General features: G+C 34.8%; 1 protein-coding gene across 10 annotated transcripts in view; it reads left to right on the top strand.

The window, feature by feature from the left end:
• Positions 1–20987, top strand: part of DMD (dystrophin) — a 1148563-nt gene that overhangs the window by 942979 nt on the left and 184597 nt on the right. For all 10 annotated transcript variants that reach the window (XM_074814589.1, XM_074814586.1, XM_074814591.1 and 7 more), the window contains 3 exons: positions 2694–2850; positions 11391–11511; positions 12156–12424. In XM_074814589.1, coding sequence (XP_074670690.1) covers positions 2694–2850; positions 11391–11511; positions 12156–12424 — 547 coding nt within the window. The remainder of the gene's footprint in view (positions 1–2693; positions 2851–11390; positions 11512–12155; positions 12425–20987) is intronic.

The raw sequence follows: 20987 nt of genomic DNA on the forward strand, positions 1-20987 counted from the left end.
ATAGCACTGGTTTTGTCCATTTTGAAATGATTTATGCTATTTTGAATGTTGGCTTAACTGTAAGAATGATTAGGTTTTTTGGTGTGAAAATGATAGTAGAGGATTAGGATTTGAGGCATATGACGAGGTTTTGCAATTACAGACAGAGAGATTAGCACATTTACACAGTAACTGTACCCCCTCTAAACACAGGCTTTTTCTAGAGCTGGGTATGACTTATCAATGAGTCATGAAAGAAAGTGATTAAACAACCTGTATTTATGATAAGCTTTATTTCTAAGGCTCATATTTCCAGTGCAAAACTAAGAATAGCCTTGCAAATGAGAACACAAGTTATTTAAGATTTTAGCTGTCGTCTGGAGAGTGGAAAAAATGCCAAATAGAAGCCAGGGGTAATAGAAATCCATAGGTAGTGTCATGAGAGGAAAAACTTTTGCTTGCAGGGAAAAATATAATAAGCGTTAATGTTACAAATGCTGAAGTGGAGGTGCAGGCTTCAATGGGCTGAAGATTTCTTTTCAAAAGAAATGGTCCAGGAAGCTTCTTTTCAGAAATACGACTTTTACAATAGGCAACCCAGCCCTGTTGCGTTCAGTCTGAGGCATTTTTTTTGTTTCCTCACTTGCTGTGTATTGGTGGTAGTTCAGAGGGCAACAAAAGGCAGAAGTGGTTTTCAAAGTAATGTATTAAATATTAGCTTTTTTCAACTCATGTCCTGAGGGAGGTCAGTGTGTGTAATGACAAAAGCCATCTTCATAACATCACTCGTTAAAAATAAATGAAGGGTGTGAAGTTGAAAAGATATTAGTAGCTAAAGAGAGAGCACATTCCTCCTTTTTTTTTTTGAGGAGTAAAAGAAGAGGGATATAACCCTTCAAAGTCTCTTTGAGATTTTTTTCTTCACATGCCTTTTACCCATGAACTTGCCCAAATGCAACTACGTTTGAGATAAGAAAAGCAGTCAGTTGGCCAAATATCAGTAATGAAATAAATACATGGGACTTTCTGTCTTTCATTTTTTGCAGTTTAATGTATCATTGCCATTAATCAAGTCAGAAATAGTAACTCTAGTTATATCACAGTGACCTCTTGCATCAAACATTCAAAGCAACAGACCTCCTCTCTAAAATATTTGCTTCTAATAAAAGGCTTAAGGTGTTCAACAACTAATTGATTAGGATAAGAAACAATTCTTAACTTCTAAGACATTCAGTTTAAACCAAACTGAATGAACAGGCTGTTCTCAGTCTGCCTGCTTAGAGCTATTTCTTTCCATCACACAGTATGGAATGGATTTCATCATAACTAGCAATGCTTGCACAAAAGAGGTATAAGAGCAGACGTACGAAATGTTCCGCAGGCATCAGCCCCACAAGTCTCCTTATTTAATGTAAGTTTTAGACTGCTGAAACAGAAGACCCATGACGTATTTTGGCTTAGATGGGCATTCTTTTCTAAATCCGTTAGATAAAATACATGGTAGATGTCAAGAGAATCTAAGTTCATTTCCATTATTACCTTTCTTTCATTCTGATAAATCAGCACAGTTTATGCTAATAAACACTTTCTTTCTTATAAATAACTCATTTTTAAAAACTGTTTTTCTATTAATCTGTTTTGTCTGCACGTGCTTGAACACAGTTATAAATATATGAGTGTATCCATATAATGTACACTAGCACGCACATACATATTCCTGAAGCTGAAGGAGGGGCAGAAGAAGATAGGTTCCAGGGAAACATTCAACAAACTGGGGAAAGTCAGAGCACAGCAACAGTAACAAAACTGCTTTGGGTCACTCTTTCTGCACTTTTTCCCTGTAAAGCCAGACCTGGGGAAGAAGGGAAGAAGTGAAGACCCTAGTGTCTGCCTCCAGTTGCTGCCCTTCTCTGGAGGAGGTGAAAACTTGCATTTACTGAGATAAACATGGGAGACAGGAGTTAACCTGACTCAGAAACTTGACTCCTTGACTGTGTCCCCTCCAAAAGACCCGAGGTCCTTGCTCTGGCTGTCACCTCCTGCAACTCCCCATAAAACATTCCTGCTTTTCTCCCTCATCACTGCTTTCAGAGGCATCCTGGGGCTTCCCAGCCTTCACTGCCTGCAGGACTGGCCTCCCCCAGCAGCACCTGCTGTGAGGCAGTTTTGCCCCAGCACATAGCTGCCCTGTGAGAGCAGAGATCAAAAGACAGCATGGCCTATGTGTGTCCCTCCCACATAACCTTTAAGTTTAAAGGTGAGCAATCACCTGAATCTTGTGTGAGTTTGAATGGTTTGTGTAGTGGTTCAAAAAAATTCTTGCTCTTCTCTGAGTTGAAAACTACTCTCTACATTTTAGTTAATTAATCTCCTAGTAATCCTAAGTGATGACTACGTTACTGTTATGTTGGTTCTGCATAATATTTGTGAACGTTTACTGAGACTGACAATTCAACACAGCTATTACTCACTGCTGAAGAGGAAAACTAAAAATAAAAAAACCAAGAGATGGGAAAAGAATGGATGTTTCAGGCCAGGACTGTGGAACCAAATTTAAATCAGTGTTGCCAGAATCTAATTCAAAGCTACTGAAGCTATTTAAAAATCATTAAGTTAATGAAACACTAGGATCTTTCTCAGTAAATAAGCTTGTACAATTTGGGTTTTATTTTCACTGTGCCTGAACATATCTTATATTTAACACATGCTTTCAGATCCCATTTGGAAGCCAGTACAGACCAGTGGAAGCGTTTACATCTCTCTCTTCAGGAACTTTTGGCATGGCTGCAGTTGAAGGAGGATGAATTAAAACAGCAAGCACCCATTGGTGGAGATCTTCCCACTGTGCAGAAACAGAATGATATTCATAGGGTATGATTTTTTTAAAAATGATCTTTCAGTCATTCCTTTTTTGTTTTGCAGATAAGTGTTGCATGAAACAGCCCTTGTTGGAAAAGTAAGATACCCTATAAAATACATTTTAGAGACAACAAAAACTGAACTTCTTGCATGAGAGTACTAGCTACAGTTTTCAAACACAGCTTAGAAAATCAGCTTTTTGGAGAAAGGAGTGTTTACTACCAGCTGCTTGGCTTTTTTGAAAAGCAACTCACAGCATTTTTAAAGACCTATCACAGACAGATATTTTTCATGGTCAGAACAAATACTAACCTTATATTATTTGAGGATTAAATAAGTAGTTCTGAAAATTTTTCTAGATCAGGCATTTAAACTTCATGTGTACTTTTTGAGACCCTGTTTTGCTACTGATTTTGGGGAACGTTTGTGAAAAAAGTAGCTGGTATCAGCCTTAATGCACAACTGTGTGAATCATGAAACTATTGTGATAACTGACTAACTGTCTGTGCCTCATACTAGTTTTGTCAGAAAATTCTTATGGAAAAGCAATAGCAGAGTGTCATATGGGGACTTTTCTAGACTAAGTTTTGTAGTAAGAAGGAATCTAAATCCAACACTTGTATGGAAAGTTGTTTTTTTTTAAACCCAACAAATGAACAACCCCCAAAATAACACAACACCATTGAGTAATCCTTTATACAAAGATTCACACAGTTTTTTTGTGGTAAAGGTACGCTTTAAGTATGTTTTCTGTGTTGAATCAAGTTCACACCTGTCTGATGCTAACCTAATGTCTGCTTTCAGGTAAACATCTTTTAATTTGCTATGCCATTGCAGTCAATTCAGGTCTGAATGTGAAATCACAGTTCTAGTACTCAGTGGTGCTATTTCAGCAGTGCTATAAGGAAACCCATTAGGAAACTAGTGTCCTTGTAAAATAAAGCTGAAGAACTGCTGAATGAAGCAGTAAATGGTGACAAACTGTTGTTCTGAGAATGAATAGGGAACCATGTGAAAAGTAACTGGGATAACACACCCAACTTCAGCACTCCTATTCTATAATTTATAAACTGCATAAAATCCTGTCTAGCTCTTATAGTAAGACTTCTGTTTATTTTGTGTTAGTTTCTGGTGAGAATTTAATCTGGAAAGTGTCAGTTAATAACAGATGTCCATAACAGAAATGAGACCTCAACCCATTAGGACAAATCCTGATTCAGTAGGAAGTTGGGAATACAGTGTCAGGGTTTTTATTTCACAGAGAACAGTATGAGATCAAAGGCAAGGAACCTTACTGATACAATGAAATTGTCCTCTCATGTTTAAAAGGTAAATGTATGGAGTGACTGAAGTGAACCAGGTAAGTATTTCTACTGTGACATTTCTCCACATACAATATTCCATTTATTGGAATTTACTTGGATGAAGTATTCTAGCTTTCCTCTCCATCATCCATATGTGTCTTTAGTTAAAATAATGACATTATGGGAGGTTTTTTCTTCCTGTTTGGTGACCAAGCATACTTCAGTGTGACATCTAAGAAGTTATTTCAAACAAATGTATTTTCTATTGAATAATTTAAATTGCCAGTCAGACAGCTTGATACCATGAGAAAAGAATATTCCAAAACCAGTGATCATCCTCTCAAAACATTGTGCTGCATATATGCAACTTTCAGTTTGTGAAACTTGCCACAAAAGGTATTGTTTCTGAAGTTCCTAAATCTTTGATTTTATTGCTTAATGAAGAAATGTGAAATGGCACTATAAAATGAAATTGGATCTGGAATACCTATGTTTTCTCCATTCATCAGGTAGCTGTATTATAAATATTGCTCTAATAGATTGTCCTACCTCATGATGAAGGACACATTTGAGAACAAGGAGTGAGAAGATCAAGTTTGGAAAGAGAACATGACATATCTTGCTGCTTTGTTATTGGGAACTCTGAGTTTGTGAAAAGTCTGGAAATATCATATACAACCAGGCTTGGCTCTTGGCATAGGCAAACAAGCATTTGTCTACAGCAGCAGACTGTTGGGAGGTAGTGGCAATATGGTTTCTCAAGGACCTCTATAATGTCCAAGAAAGCCAAAGAGAAAGATGAACAAAAAACATCTCGCTGTCAGTGCACAATGCTTTTCTAAGATAATATAATGCTTTGCTGCAAGGGGCAGCCTGGTCACCTTCCCTAGGTCTTCCTTCTGGAGAGGTGATGTGTCTTTTTCACAAATCTTTATTTAGGACTTCAAGCATTCTCACAGAAAGAGTGAGACCAAAACATCCATGACTTCATGAAGCACCACCATCCCTTTTTAGCTTTCCCTCTATGAAAGTTAAGATATATTAAATGCCTGAGGTCAGTTCTAGCCAGCTGCATAACAACTTCCATAAAGTAGTTTTAAAGCCCATCCAGAACATCAGAATGAAAGAAACAATAAAGATGTGGCTTTAACTCAGCATGACATTTAGCTCAAACCCTTTATCCAAAGACAACTCTTGAGCCAAAACAAGACTTAGAGAAGGATTGTGTAGAATTGTTGCAACAAAGCTTCTGTCATCTGAATAATATTTGAGTATTTGAAACCACTACCTTTCCTCCTAGGTTGAAGAAATATTTTTTCATCTAGAGAAATTGCTTCTCATAAAATTTTAGTATTGTATATTGTTCTATAAGCTATTTGGAAGTTTCCCAGAATTCATCATAAAGGTGGCAAGACTTCAGTAATGGACTAAGTGGTCTCTATCATTTACCAATCAACCGAAGCATTTAAAAGTTTTAGGGATGAGAAGTGTTGCATAAAAGGTACCATGAATAGGTGCAAAGTGACTTTACAGGATAGATCTCCTTCTCACATCTCCTTTTTGATTATCTTCTCTGCCACATGCAGATACATACAGACATGAATCTTTGGTCATCATGTCTAGTATCAAAGCTAGCACATTTTAGTTCCTTTTAGAAATGTCTTCTTTCCTATTCCTGTTCTGTAGCATTTCTGTAGTTTAATGTGAGGCCTTTCTAGTTGTAGGCGTTCTGATTCCCTGTGGAAAAAAGAGTAAAACATAATCCTTGAAATTAGATTGCCCTCTCTGATCTTCAAAGATCTCTTACAGAGAAGGAGGGGAAAACAATCAGTGCAGAACTCTGTTGACTTCAGGTTGTCTTTGACAAGATCTGTGTTTGCAGCTTGGAGTTTTTCTTCTGTATTTTTTTCCCCTGGGCACTATGGACTTTCTATTACTCTAAAAGTTTCTTTCAGAGAAGCAGACATACAAAGGCTGTATCCAAATTAACAGCTTAGCTCATTTCTGAACATAGGAAAAATGCTTTTAAAAAAGCTTCCACCACAAGTGTAGAAGTATCTAGCTTAAAACTGGAGCACAGTACTGGAAAGCTGTTTCTTCCAAGAGTTTTGGCCCCCAGCTTAAGAACATAACTTATCTCTGAGTGTTGGATGTGAAAGTATAGTTGAATTTTGGTCTTGAGAAAAAGAATCTGCTAATTGTTCATTTTGTTCTCCTGAATGTCAGTTCTGGAAATCAGTAAACAAGATAATTCTCTACCTGATCTGACCAATCTTTTAAATGACCCCAATTTCCAACTTTGGTACACCTATATCAGTACAATGTCTTTCCTTCTGTGAAGAATTGTTTTTGCCGGGTAAAGCCAGAGGTGAACCCAGGTAAGTTCTTCATTGGAGAACAGAAAAAAGCCTCTGCAGGGGAACATTATTTATAAGCAGTTTAACTGATTGCCATTGAAAAATGGCATGATGAATACCAACATGATTTTATGCCTGAATCCTTTTTCTAAAGTGATGTTACAAGCTGATTTTTTTTTTCCCTTAAGGATGTAATTTAAAGAAAAACAAACATATTTAACTTCTTTATTGTTTATAAGACCATCTGGAATACCTCAGACATTCATAGCAGAGATGAAAAGTTGTTACTTACCATTAGAATGCTCCTAGTTGCCAAGATTGGCTATAAACATTTTAAGAGTAGGATTCCGATGAAAATTTCAAATGCTTGAATCTCTGCCAGAGGAGAGCTTGAACTCAACTGAGAAAAGAGATATCCATGCAGTCAAAATCATTGTTGCGTTATAAATGTGAGGTGTTTTTTAGACAAGGCAGTTTGGCATTTATCCCAAATACACCCGCGTAACTGCTATTTGGTTGAACTTATATATATAGTGGGTCATTTTGTCGATTTTGGCATCTGAAGAAATTGTGTCTATGCCAGGGTCTTAGAATGTGTGGGTGGGTGGAGAGGGATTTAGTCGATGGTAAAAAATACTGCTGTTCATCAAAGCATTATTTAATTATCTTACAGTTTTCTTTGTTTTAATAAGTGTCATAATAATATTTTAATGAAATTGTATTAATAACTGTGTACGTTACTGTTAATCTCAGTTAAGTAACTTAGGCATCTTGCAGATAGCTTGCTTTTTCTTTCATTCTTTTGAGAGTTGCCACATCTTCTGTGTAGTGATTGTATTAACAGCATAAATAGCATTTATGAATATACAAGGTAATTATTAACAACGCCCTGGAAATGTTTCACAAGAAACCTCTAGCAACAATGCCTGAGAAGGAGTATAATTCCTGTTTCAACACACTAACCTTTTCTGGTGGCACAATTGCTATCTACTTTTTTAAATTGAAGTCAAACCCCATTTTTAAAAATCATTCTGATTAGGAAATGTCTTTAATTAATTTAATTGTACTTTTTCCCTTCAAAATTCATTAAAAGCAAAAATATCTGCTTTTCTTAGAGATTAGTGTTAGTTTTGCTAATGCAGCTCCCTTCTCATTATATTTTCATCTTTCAATTTAAACAATCTGTGTTTCTCCATCTAAAGAGATTTAAGGACACCAGTGAGGAGGTAGTGGAGGTCTGAGATAAACTGATCAATATATGTATTATTAAAATGGTGGACAGAATGCCATTACTGTTGTAGTGTTGATGACAAATAGAGATGTTTAAATAAAGTAGTTTACTTGGGTTTTTTGTCAGGTCATACATTATGCACATTCGATTTCCTCTACAGTCACCATGAAGTGTGGAAGAAGTTAAGGAATTCAATGAAACTAGCCTGAAATCATTAGCTGTAAATTAGACATTCATTTAAGCTAATTCTGCTTTCAGTGATGGTCTGCTTATTATAAAGATGTATTTGTCAGGGCTCCAGCTAGATTTTTTTTTTCGAAAGAGAAAATGTCATTTATTGTTACTTATGATTTTTATTGGTAGTGTGTACATATTTTACAACAAAACTTTAATCAGAAAAGCTGGCTTTATCTTCATACAGTAAGAACTTTTTTTTGAAGAGGACAGTATGAAATGAGCATTCATTATTTTTAATGTTGTTCTGTGCTACTGCTTTAGCCTCATGTTTTTTTTCATTCTCTCCTTTTTAAATTTCTTATACTGAAACATATTTTAATTTACTCAGTAGAAGTCTGCAGATCAAAACTAGGGAAGGCAATGAGAATCATGGGTAGATCTGAACACCATACTGTGTACTATTCTAAAACTCAGGGTATACAGACTATAATCGCATCTACCAGCTCCAACACCCAGAATGAAAAAGCTGGAAAACATTTAACACATTGGCTCACTGTTTTCCTTTAATAAAAGAGAAAGAGACTCTTTCTGTTTGTGACTAAATACAAAATATACAAAGTCAGAAAGTTCCTGTTATCATTTCTCTATTGTTTTGAGAAGATAGATGCAATAGATAGTTCCTGCTCACACACTTTATGGGATGCAGTATGCATATCTGATTATGTTATCCTTGTTCTGTCACAAGAGATATTGGAGGAATGTGGCTTTAAACCTCTTTTGGAAACACAGTGCCACTAGGTGTATCTTGTTGGTATGATTTTATGCAAAAGCAGTACAAGCTGAAAGAAGGTATTTTGTGTCCTTCTCATTGTTTGTACATGTACACAGCTAGGGTTGACTTGACTACAACAGCAGTACTACTCATTCCCAAATACATAGCTCAAAGGCATTTCTGTTTTTTAAATATCCTGTGAATTGGTGTAGTTCTGTGTTCCCCTGGAATATCTATGACTCCTTCCTGCTCTTGTTGTGTGTGGGCAGAACAGACCTTTGTGCATGTGCCTCCTGTTCGATTGGTTTTGGGCATAGACATTTCTGAGAAATTATTTGCCTTTGGAGACATTTTATAAAGCATATTATATCTTTAAGCTGTTATGCAACTGTAATGTTTAAGAACCAGTATGACTGCTGATGTCACTTCTAACACTATCAGATGAGAGCAAAGCACACAGTCCATGGGGGAATATTTTGAGTTATGTTACCTGCTGGCTTCCTAGAGCTGCAGACCTGTCACATTCTTGTGGGACAAAATGATATCATGTGAGGTGAGCACAAAGGCTAATTAAAAGAATAGATTTTCCTCATTTGGAGACATGAAAAAAGCATATTGTATTTCCTCTTTCCATTGCACTTCATGCAAGAGTCATGTATGAATTATAAAAGTTTCTAAGACTAAAAATGTCTACATTAAAGAATTTTAACCCTGGAGTAATCCCACTCAGTTTTTTATGCAGAACAATGTCCAATGGTAGTTTACTTGTTAGTATTACAGTACTCTTCTTTGTTTGTGAAAATCAGTGTTGGTTCTTAAGGGTCAACATAATTGTTTAAAACATTTATCACAGATACTAATCAAACAATAGATTCCCTTATCGTAGCACATACACTCTGTGAAAGGATCCCAGTCCCATTGATGTCCATGACACAAAATGAACATTTTTTACTTTGTTGTTTCCTTCAAAAAAACACACTTTGCTAAAGGGTTGTCCTGATTCACAAGTACAAACATTAAGGGTCAGTTGTTGACCACTTAATAAAAAGTTTATTTAAATATTTATAGTAGAATAATGTAGTCATTTCCTTAAGTTTACTTTCCTGAAATGTATTATGAATTTTTTACCTGTGAGTGCTCATATTATAAACTACAGGTGTGATTCTCATTATTAGTTCTGTTCGGTATTTCCTTTACAGAACATTTCATATCAAATATAATTCAAGGTGTAATGAACTTTTTAATATTGAATTTGTAATCTTTCATTAGTTTGCATAAAAACAAAAATTTTGTTTAATAACTAATTTAACTGAATTGGTAAATTTATTATGTTAGAAGCTTATATAATGCCTATGTTGTAAAAAAGAATTTTCTAATCCCTGGAGTAAAATATCTGTTTTCCGCTCATGGCATATGGCTCTCCTTTTTGCAGTATTGTGTTTTGTGTTACACTGCACTATAATTATCTGCATATTTTACCTCTATGCTGTTTGAAAACAGTATGCATTCAATATTTTTCATGGAGAAGAAAATGTTGAAATAGAATAGTGGTAAGGACCATTTAGATAAATTCAGTACAACACGCAAAAGACCCAGTGACATGTGCAACCCACAGGCCAGGTTTCATCTGCATTTTTGTGCGGTGAACATTTGGATTCAGATTAACAGAATCTTAAATTCTCTTTAACAATAAAAGTAAAAATACTGAGATACTTTCAGTAGCCTACCAAAACTTCAGATACCAACCTTGAGAATCTTACTCATGGTCATTTTAAAAGCAATAGAAGAGAGATTGTAAAAGGAGCTGTTGCTGGAAGAAGAAAATTGCAAATAGGAAGAAAAAGCAAGAAAAGAGACAAGTGCCAAAAAGCATGACAGGAAAGGAAGAGATGAAAGGGAGAAATACAGTTAGTTGATGTATAAAGGAGGAGAATGTACCACCAAGCAATGTTAACATAAAGATACAGAAATTGATACTAAATACTGATTAAAGCAACTAGGAATTAACTATTTCATAAGGACTACTTTCTGCCCTTTAATTTTGACTCATGCATGCCTACCTCTAGGCTAGATTGTATTTCTGAATTTTCACCTTGGCCTTGATTCTACATTTCAGAAATCTCAGTTCATGTATTTTCAGAAGAGATGTATCTACACCACTACTAGAAGAGAGTGTTGCAATTTAATATATTGGAATTTTTTTTGTTACTAATTTTTACAGGTTAACATGTCAATATCCATAGGTCCTTATTTTTTTTTCCTTATAATATAACAGTTGCCAGCAGCAGTAGCATAGCAAAGTGGTAGCTGTTACCTGTTGCATTTTCCTTCACATTTTGCTAAATCTTGCTTTCAAGAACCATCAGCTATGCTGGTATGGTCCAATACAGAGCCAGCTGAAGCCTTGCCCCTTGCAGTTTTGAAGGTGACTCTGATGTTAATCAATAAAAGGGATCCCTCTCACAGTGAAAATTTGATCAGAAACCTTGGGTATTTTGCAGCACACTGGCAGTACGTTTGCTCCTTTGAATACAATGTGATTTTAGCTTAAGCAAAAGCTGATTATCTCTTTTACCTTTTTTTTGTAGCTACTTGTAATACACACATGGAAGCTGTTGTTGGAAATTTTGTTCTTAAATTGATGAAAACAGGGGCTAGTACTCAGTATTTCATTATATATCCACTTACAATAATTTTGTTTAATCTCTCAGACTTTCAAGAGGGAGCTGAAAACAAAAGAACCTGTTATCAGGAGTGCGCTTGAGACTGTGCGAATCTTCTTAGCAGAGCAGCCTGTGGAGGGACTGGAGAAGCTCTACCCGGAACCAAGAGGTAATTGATGAAAGAGCAGGGTAATAACACATTGCTGGAAAGATCAGTGATGATCAGCGATGATTAAATAAATTCTGCCAGCCACTGTGAAAGCATTCCTTTTACACTCCAAGCTGAATGTCAGTATTCAGAAACTAAGCTAAAAATATAGATGAAAGAAACCCTTAGCAATCCTTCTGAACACTGTGGCACTAAATAGACATGCATATTTATAAGCAGATTTTGAAACTGGCTTTCAACCTTCAGGACCATTTGAGATCTGAAAGCTGCAATTTAACCTAAAATTCAACTTGTAGTCTCAGTACTGCAGAAGCTCCCAGATCCTCTCAATTGCAGCAAAAGTTTCACAGTGATTAATATTTATGTATGTGCAGAACTACTTTGCTGAATCAAGACACCGTCAATAAACTTTTAGCTACACCTTACATGTTTAAAAATGCTTTTATGTACTCAAACGCATATTTTGGTGATCTGTATGGTGGCAAGATTTAAATTTGTTAAGAGATTTTCAAATGAGAATACATTAATAAAATAAATTTCACAGGTTTCTCTGATTATGAATAGTTTCTTACTGAGCTTTGATGGTAATTATTTTTCTTTTAAGGTAGAATATGTCTAAAAAACCTCTTGACTTTCACATATAGAGCTGTCACCTGAGGAAAGAGCCCACAATGTCACTAAGCTTCTCCAAAGGCAAGCAGATGAAGTCAGAACCGAGTGGGATAAGCTGAATCTACAGTCTGCTGATTGGCAAAAAAAGATAGATGATGCTCTTGAAAGACTGCAGGGGCTTCAAGAGGCAATGGATGAACTAGACCTGAAACTACGCCAGGCTGAAGTGTTCAAGGGATCCTGGCAGCCAGTGGGGGATCTGCTAATTGACTCTCTGCAGGATCACTTAGAAAAAGTCAAGGTACGTGTCAGTATATCAGTATTTCTGAGTATAAAATAATTGGCTTAGTTCATTGTATGAATCGCCAAATCAGGAATTACCTTTTAAAATGAGAAATTGATAGCTTTGTATCATGGTGGTTTATATTTTTGAAAAGGTACATATAAAGAGTTTTATAATTCTGCAGTTAAAATGGAATCAAATCAACACTGAGAATGTATGTGGTTAATATGTGTAAAGAGCACTACAGGAATGTGTGAATATCCTCAGCACACTCACAATTAGCTCAGGAGATGCAGAGTTAACAATAAAGAAAGCAAAATAGAATAGATAGGAGAATATATGATAAAAGTATAGAAAAATAATTCTTTATTATACTTTTGTAAGTATGATGAGTACATAATTGTCTCTATACTTGTAGAGTAGAAGTTAATCTGAAGTGTATGGTTTTGCTGCCTTATTTGATAACTAGGCCTCATAACATAATATACTTAAAAAATCCCCAACAACCTTGGGAAAACTCTCATTATTTTCTATAACTTAATACTTACCTGCTATCAAGGGTTGTTTCATAAAATCATTCCTTACTGAGAAACTCATGAGGACTGACTGCCATGGCCAGGCTTTATAAATATTGCAGGATTCCTTCAGCTAGAGCACAGTAGAGGCAGTTGCCATTTTGATAAGAACAAAGTGCCTCTGTTCCATTCGCATAAATGGGAATCATCAGTCATTTTGAAAGAGACCTGAGCTGACTGTTATTTTCTCTAGTAGAACATTAGGATCCAAAAAAGAGGAAATAGTATGACTAATGGCAAGAAAAAATGCCTTTAAAAATCAAATGTAGTTTATTAAAAAAAAAAAAGTCCATGAGTTTTAATCACACAGAAAGCTTAATGTGTGTCCTGTACAAATATACAAGACAAATGAAGTACTTGATAGCTGCAAAATTTGTTTATCTTCATTTAAATTCATAAATGAATGGAAGAGATCTATTTATAAATTCTCAGAAAGTGCCTTCTATTATAGCCATGGAATTTTTTTTTGTGATTTTGAGGAAGATATTCTGAACAGAAACACTGAATCCGTGATATTACTGGAAAACAAAGCAAGTCGCTTAATTCTAAAGCTGTGACCATAATAGTTGACTCCATAATTATAGTGCTGAATCCTGCTACAGTTTTAAAAAAAAACCCAAAACTGTCCTAGAGGACATAATGAAATTCTAATAACAGCCATGACAAAACAGAAATCTTAACACTTATGAAAATCCAGAGGCACTATCAATTGGTAGATGTCTGTTTATTCCTTCTGAAGTCTTAATATTAGGGCCAGACAGAAACCAAGACTTCTGTTCAAGATTTGAAACCAGATGCTACTACATACCCCCTGATTTTTATCTAATTTGTACCATATTTACTTAACATATTTATGAATATAGGCTATCATAAGACCATACATTAAGTTTATCAGCTAAATGGTAAATGAAAAAACATACAGAATATGTTCATATCCTTATAAGCTATAACTTTTCGTTTCATATATGGCAATTACAGCCTGCAGGATACACACACAGAGCGATATTGTGCTTTCAGCACCCTCTAAGTGATCATAATTAGCTGAGGTAATGTAAGAACACAATAGGCCAAAACCCAAATAATATTAACTGAGTAGTACAGTATTTGTTCCAAAATGTGCTGTCTAGAATGTATGTATTGCTCTAATGAAATGTGATTCCAACATAGACACTGAAGACAAATGCATGTACTAACTAGACAATGTAAGCATGTTTGTGAAATTAGTAACTACCAAGAAAGCTACAATTGTGTCTGCAGTTTGAAGGCCTATATAAAACTACATGGGTTTAGGTTTTGTATGTTTTACTTCAGTTATTCATGACATTCATATTTTTTCTTAGAGTGAAATCTATTTTAGAAAAGTTGTAAATCAAGACCAATAATTTATGTAACTCTAAAACAGAGCATGTAAATCCTCAAAAAGTTTTCAAATTTGCATTTGTTACATGTGAACTGGCTAGACTATGGAGACTTTGATCTTGATCCTTTATATCCTTAGCATATCTCGTTAAAGTGTACAAATAATTTAAAATATACTCACAACCCTAGCCTTAATTGCTGGGTTTAATTTTTCAAAACCTGAAAAAAAAAGGTTTTAGCGTAATTATTATCTGTGATAGGGACAATAAGTCATGTTTAAGCCTGCTTTTATGTTGAATAGTAAGTTCATTGTGTTGATAGTAAGTTCATTTCTGATTTTCTCCCTGCCTTGATCAATTTAGATGTAACCATTATTACTATGTCAGTAATAATGGTCAAATTTAGTCAGTTTTTGTCCCCCTAGCCCGCCCCCGCCTTTTGTTTAAATGAAACCCAAACAACTAGGAAGCTATTTTTTGTGTTTCATTTTCACACCTATCAAAGATGGAAGAGAAAGTTTATATTTTGACTACTTGAGTACAATAAAGTAAAGCAAATCTAGGCCTTTCTACAAAATGTAATGCATATTTATTTACTTCATAAGACCTTAACAAATACATAAAATAAACATTTAATAATGGTATTATATTCATAGTTACTTATAAATAAATTTGTTGCTTTGAGAGAAAATTAGTTACTAAAAGAATTGCTAGTCTAATGCCTGAAAGTCTTAATAAGATTAAGAAAGTTAATATGTGGACATTTATGAAAAAGAGTATGTAGAATTAACCCAAAGCATTAGCCAGGTGAGCAGCAGTGTCTAATTTGCATGTGCTACAGAAATGAACATCATTTGTAGTCTAAAGTGGAGGTCCCATGATGGCAAGAGTGAAGGGGCGAGAGACATTTCTGGTAGAGGGACAAGTAGAGGGAGGGGGAAGAAAGTTTCCACCTGCTCAGCACTGAACCGATTCCTCCTACATCCTAGTTGACAATTCCAGTCTACAGGCCCAGTCCCTAGCTCCAAAACTGCAGCAATCCCCCAAAGTGCTGTATGCATATGAGAGTGGAAAATGAGTTAAAAGCTGTTGTGTAATTCCTAATGTGCAATTTTAAAACTTACCTTATAATATTCAAGATTGGCAGAATCACTCAGACATTTGACTCAGATCTGCAGATTTTAGATACCTTTGATATCTGTTATTTGGCCTGTATGAGCTGGTTTAATACATGCCTGGTTACTACTGTTTTCTTCCTTCTCCTCTTACTAATTGATTCACTTATAGGTTAAATACTTTTCCTTTGAAAATGATTCAATTAAAAGGTAAATTTGTTGAAGAAGACACAAGTTATACAGTTTTCAGTTAAAAGTTATTAATAAACAATAAAGTTTTTTCTTTATAAATTATATTATCAGCCAAACATTATCAAATTGATATACTATACATCTCTCATCCTTGCTCTGGTTTTTACGATGTGTATCACAATGACTGATGATATTACTGTGTGAGAGAGAGTACCTATTACTCTCTATACTTCTAAGCACCCCAAGCAGCTGCCGAGCAGATCTTTGAAACATTGGTCACATGGGATTGCATTTCTTGCAAATCCTTCTCCTAATTGGGATCACAGTAGCCTTCCAATACCTAAGCTGATGAATAACTTCCTAGTGAATGAGTTTACCGAGAGCCATTTGTTATTGTTCTCTTTAGTTATAGTTGCTGGAGCTCTTAAGGTTGTGATGTAACATTGAACTTGCACAGAATAACTGATCCTTCATCAGTGTTAATGGATTATTATTACAGATCCTTGATCTATATTAATGTACCAGTTGATATTCATCTCTGAGTCTGACAAGAGCTAAATAGTTTCACACACCTACCCCAAAGAATGCAACCTAGACTACAGATGATCTATAATCAGAATATTCTTCAGACTTCCCCACTGTCCTCTGTTATTCTCCCTTTTCTTTTCTCTCATAGGAGTGAACTTATCTGCAATCTGAAATAGAACTTACTTTCTTAATAACACACATTCTTTCTCTTTCTCTCTTCTAAGAATACCTTTCTGTCTATTAAAATACAAACGATCACTTAACTGTCTTAAACTCAGTTCAAGACCAAACAAGTCTATTACCTGTCTGCTAATAACCATTGGCTGATCATTTTGATTGTAGCTCAGATCACATTTTAGACACGACCTGGGATTTATACTTCTCTGTGCAGCAAGTTCAACAGATGCTTTCTGCTTGCAGTCACTAACAAAATTTTCTCCTTTTCATGAGAATACCTGGAACACTTAGGCTCATGTAAGACCACGACTCAGTTTTTATATTAGAATTTTCCTGGTATGCAACTGATATGCAATTACACCTGCCTCATTCATTCAGTATCTTATTCAAAGACCCATTCCAGGAATTGGCAGCAGAACCACCTTGCCTTTCTTTCTTCCCAAAAGACTCCTTTGCTCCATACTAACAAAAAAGCTAGTGTGCAACAATCATTACATGTCATGCTGATACCTTCTCACTGTTTTGTTGTCTGTCTGTAGACATCAGCTGAGAAATACTAATGGGAATTATTACCATTAAGAAGTTTTAGATTTTGATACTTTTGCTCTCTGAAAAATTCTTTTTTAAAGTAGAAGCCACTATTTTCGGATGTTGTGCACAGAATTTTGTGACTGGGAAGGTAATTTTAACAGTGTCATATATATGTTACTAAAGGTAGTTCAGCTACTCCGACATACTTATGAGACCAGAATGCAAAGCACTTTCTTATGCCAGTGATATTCTACCATATCATCAGTGGCGTATAACTGCTTCAATTTTCTGTCATACTCAACACTTTAAGTGAACACCAGAACCTCTAGACTCCATGGGTGATATAACTCCTTTCTGATATTTTTTTTTAACCACTGTAAAATTTAAAAAAAAAAAAAAAAAAAAAAGTCAAGAACAGGCAGTAGTGTCTGTGGTTTCTCTAGTTCAAACTAGAAACATGTATCTCAGGAACACCTGCCCAATAAAAGTTGAATTATGTAGTCCTATTTTCAATTAACTCCATTCTGTTACAGAATTATTTGTTCTCCTTCATTGTCACATAAAGAGGGCACCTTGATTCAATATGATGATTGTTAACTGTAAAAGTAAAACAGAATTTAGTGACATAAGTCTTGTATTTTCCCATGAGCAGTTTTCATTAAAGTCTTAATCTTGCTTCTCAAGAACTGGTTGTTGTTCTTGCAGATTCACTTTTACAGTTATGAACAAAGCTGTTACATGGGAAGACTATGAACTTTGCATATAGATTATGGATTTTAATGTATTTAATGTAACAAGTGTATTCACAAAGGCTGTAAGTATCCTTTTAAATTATTTTGTCACAGCCTATTTACAAATTTAATACAATTTCTACTAATTATTTTCTACAAAATTGTGAAACAAAAGGCAATGAGGAATTCACGAGTACTGCGTAAGTAACCCTTTTTTACTAAGATGTCAAGCCTGAATTATGTGCTGTTTATTTTAGACTTTCTTCACCATAATTGACAGTTGTAGTCAATTGTATGTCAGTGACAAAGGTTCACTGGAAAGTGTCAGCCTGAAACTTCTTTCTAATTTGTAAACGGAACAGAGTTTGCAATTATGCATAGATCAGAAATGAACTGATCTGCTCATCATCTACTCCAAAATTACTTTCTATGTGCACTCAATCTTTTTGTCCCTAGTCATCTCTTCTCTAAATGAGACAAAAAGTAAGACAACCCCTTAAGATAATTAGCTAAATTTCAGTTGTGTTCATATGTGGCCATTGAAAGAAAAGAAATAGATTTGGCAAGGTTAAAATACCGTATTATTACAAACACTCCAATACTAAATCAGCAACCTCAATTACCAAACAATGAATGAGCACAGGCAGTTCATTTAAAGGAAAGAAAAAAAAAAGCGCCTTATATATTCTTCTGTAGTTCGTTTTGGTACTGTTCAGCTACTGCTGTGCTGAAAAGAAGTATTTAAGAAAAGTGGACTCTTACAGTGCTGTTATGAGGGAACTGTGCTGACAGCTGCCTACAATGGAAATTCTGAGAGCAAAGCGAGTTGTTGAATTTCTAATTTGTGTTCTCATTCATAGGAAAAAAAAATCTTCCATAATTATTTGAAATGCTTAAGTAATAGATAATTTTCTATCCTTCCTGAAGAAAGAATGATTTTTGTAAGGAATTAATAGGGGTCACATACAGGAAAATTAATGAATGACACCTAAAAACAAGACAAAAGTCAACACTCATCCCCACCTAGCCATGGAGGTGTATACTGGTCATGACGAGATCAGTTTTAAATAGATCCATAGACATTATGCAAGAAATAATTACCTGGAAGATACATTGAATAACCAGAATTTCCAACCAGCTAGATATCAATAGCAGAACTAGAGCCATGTTAAAGCAAATTGTGGTCAGACTGTAATGTGATACCTATGCTCCTGTTAATTTTTTGCTAACATAAAATTAAGCTATACATTTAAGTTAAGCTAGCAAAGCTCATGCAATCCAGTCTGTAAAGCAAAATGACATTACACATACATCGATTTTTGAGATCTTTTTTAATTCCCCTTCTTTAGTGATAGACTCTTATGTTCCTTAAAAAAAAAAAAAAAAAACAAAAAACCCAAAAAAACAACAACCAAAAAAAAAAACCCCAAAAAACCCCCACAAAAACACAAAACCAACAACAAAAAGCAATATTTATTTTTTTCTTATGGAGGTCTGAATTTATAACAGCGAATTACTGTATTTGGAAGTAAATTAACTTGCCTGACATTGTGAACAAATTTACTTTTGTTCCACTTCTGTAATTTTTTCACATTGCCTTGATATCTTCCTGCATTATTCCAAGCCCAGCGCCATTTTTGCTTCAAATTTCTACCACGTGTAATCACTTTTTTTTTTTTTTCATGTGCAACAGTGATTGTCTTCACTGCTGTTACAGAAATTTGAGGAGAAAATTTCTGTTCAGCAAAGTTCACGGCAGGCAAGCCTACAGAAGTAAGTGGCCCTAAAGTATTGCTTCAGCAGGTTCTGTTGGCTTTCTGGGCTGCAGTGCACGTTGCCGAGTCACATTGAGCTTCTTGTCAACCAACAGACTAGGAGGTATTTCAGCAATTTACAGGCATTACTCCCCACTATAACTATACTCCCGATTATTCTTAGATTTAAAAAAAAACCAAAATATTAAAGCATTCCATATACAGAATTTTAGAGTGTGAACTAAGATTTGATTAAGTGTTTTTAAATTGTTTGTACAGTTAAAAGATGACAGCATCCATTGGTTGACAGCTGAATAGGAAACCATTTGCCTGCAGTGTAGGAGATGGAAGCATTTATGTTTTCTTCAGACTACAACCGAAGTAATTACTGTTACAAATGTTTCTCTAGTTTACCATTTCATACATATATCATTCTGTGATACAATCATGCAATAATAAGTTATGATGTCTCCTTAGACTACTTTGAAATGCATACACTTTTTTTTCAGTTTAATTTGAAGCCAGCTGTCATCACCAAAGTCTATAATCAATCTGAATTAAATTATCCTATTTCCTTTAGTAAGTCTCTTAATAAGTTCTGTGCTGAGCTCTGTGATTTTAAAAAACTAATTAACACAGAATAGCCATTTCCTCCTAATTCATTTGCCAGCTTTCCAAACCCCGAAAAGTTATCCCTGAGAAAATTAGAGATGATCTCTATAAACAGCTTTTGTATGTGTGAAATATTTGTAGACTAGAAATTGTTCTAAGATGCTATAAGAGGAGGAGATGATCTAATGGCATTCTAGAGGACTTTAAGGTTTTAAATATAAATACAGTCAATAAAAATCAGTTCTCCAAAATGGCAAAAACTCTTCAGCAACTGTTTTACTGCTAATATAAACTAAAACATCTGTAGAGTATATCAGAACATAATAAACTTTAAAGTAAACCAAAATCTTATCTAAATTCACGTGGAACACTTTGACATCCTATAGATATCATTATATATAACATTTCTGTGAATTTAAAACCTTGTGGAGTTTGCTGTGATGAAAGCAATAGTTGAAGTTTGTTGAATTTGTTAATGGGTCAACTTTCAGGATGTTGGAAAACATCAAAGACACTTCAGCTAACTATATTACCTAATTGGTTGTACAGCATGGTATATTGGTTTTAAGTTTTTTTAAATGTAGTTTTATACAGCAGAGAATTTAGTAACGTTGTTTGGTTGTCATTACTGGAGGCAAGTTTAATTTTCTAAGGTTTGTTTTAAATATGAAATTGAGTTAAAAACTATGGAGTGCTTCATCATGTAGTTGTACCAGCTGAAGTTAGTTCTGCTATGCTTCTCAGCTTGTAGGAGATGAAAGTTACTCTGTTGTATCCTGTGGTCTCTTAATCTCATTTTAACAGTTTATGAATCAATTTATTTTCTCACATGAAAAGAAATATATTCACAAGTGGTTATTTAATATGTAACAGTCATGTATTTACAATTGATACAAATGTAATCTAAAAGTCTCATCTGCCCTATATTGTTGCTGTGCAGTCAGTCACATAAGATTGAAGAGTTTGTTATGACAATAACCATGGCAATAACCCTTATCTAAGCCCATT

Source organism: Strix aluco, chromosome 2 (assembly GCF_031877795.1).
Source record: "Strix aluco isolate bStrAlu1 chromosome 2, bStrAlu1.hap1, whole genome shotgun sequence".
Classification (NCBI taxonomy): Eukaryota; Metazoa; Chordata; class Aves; order Strigiformes; family Strigidae; genus Strix; species Strix aluco.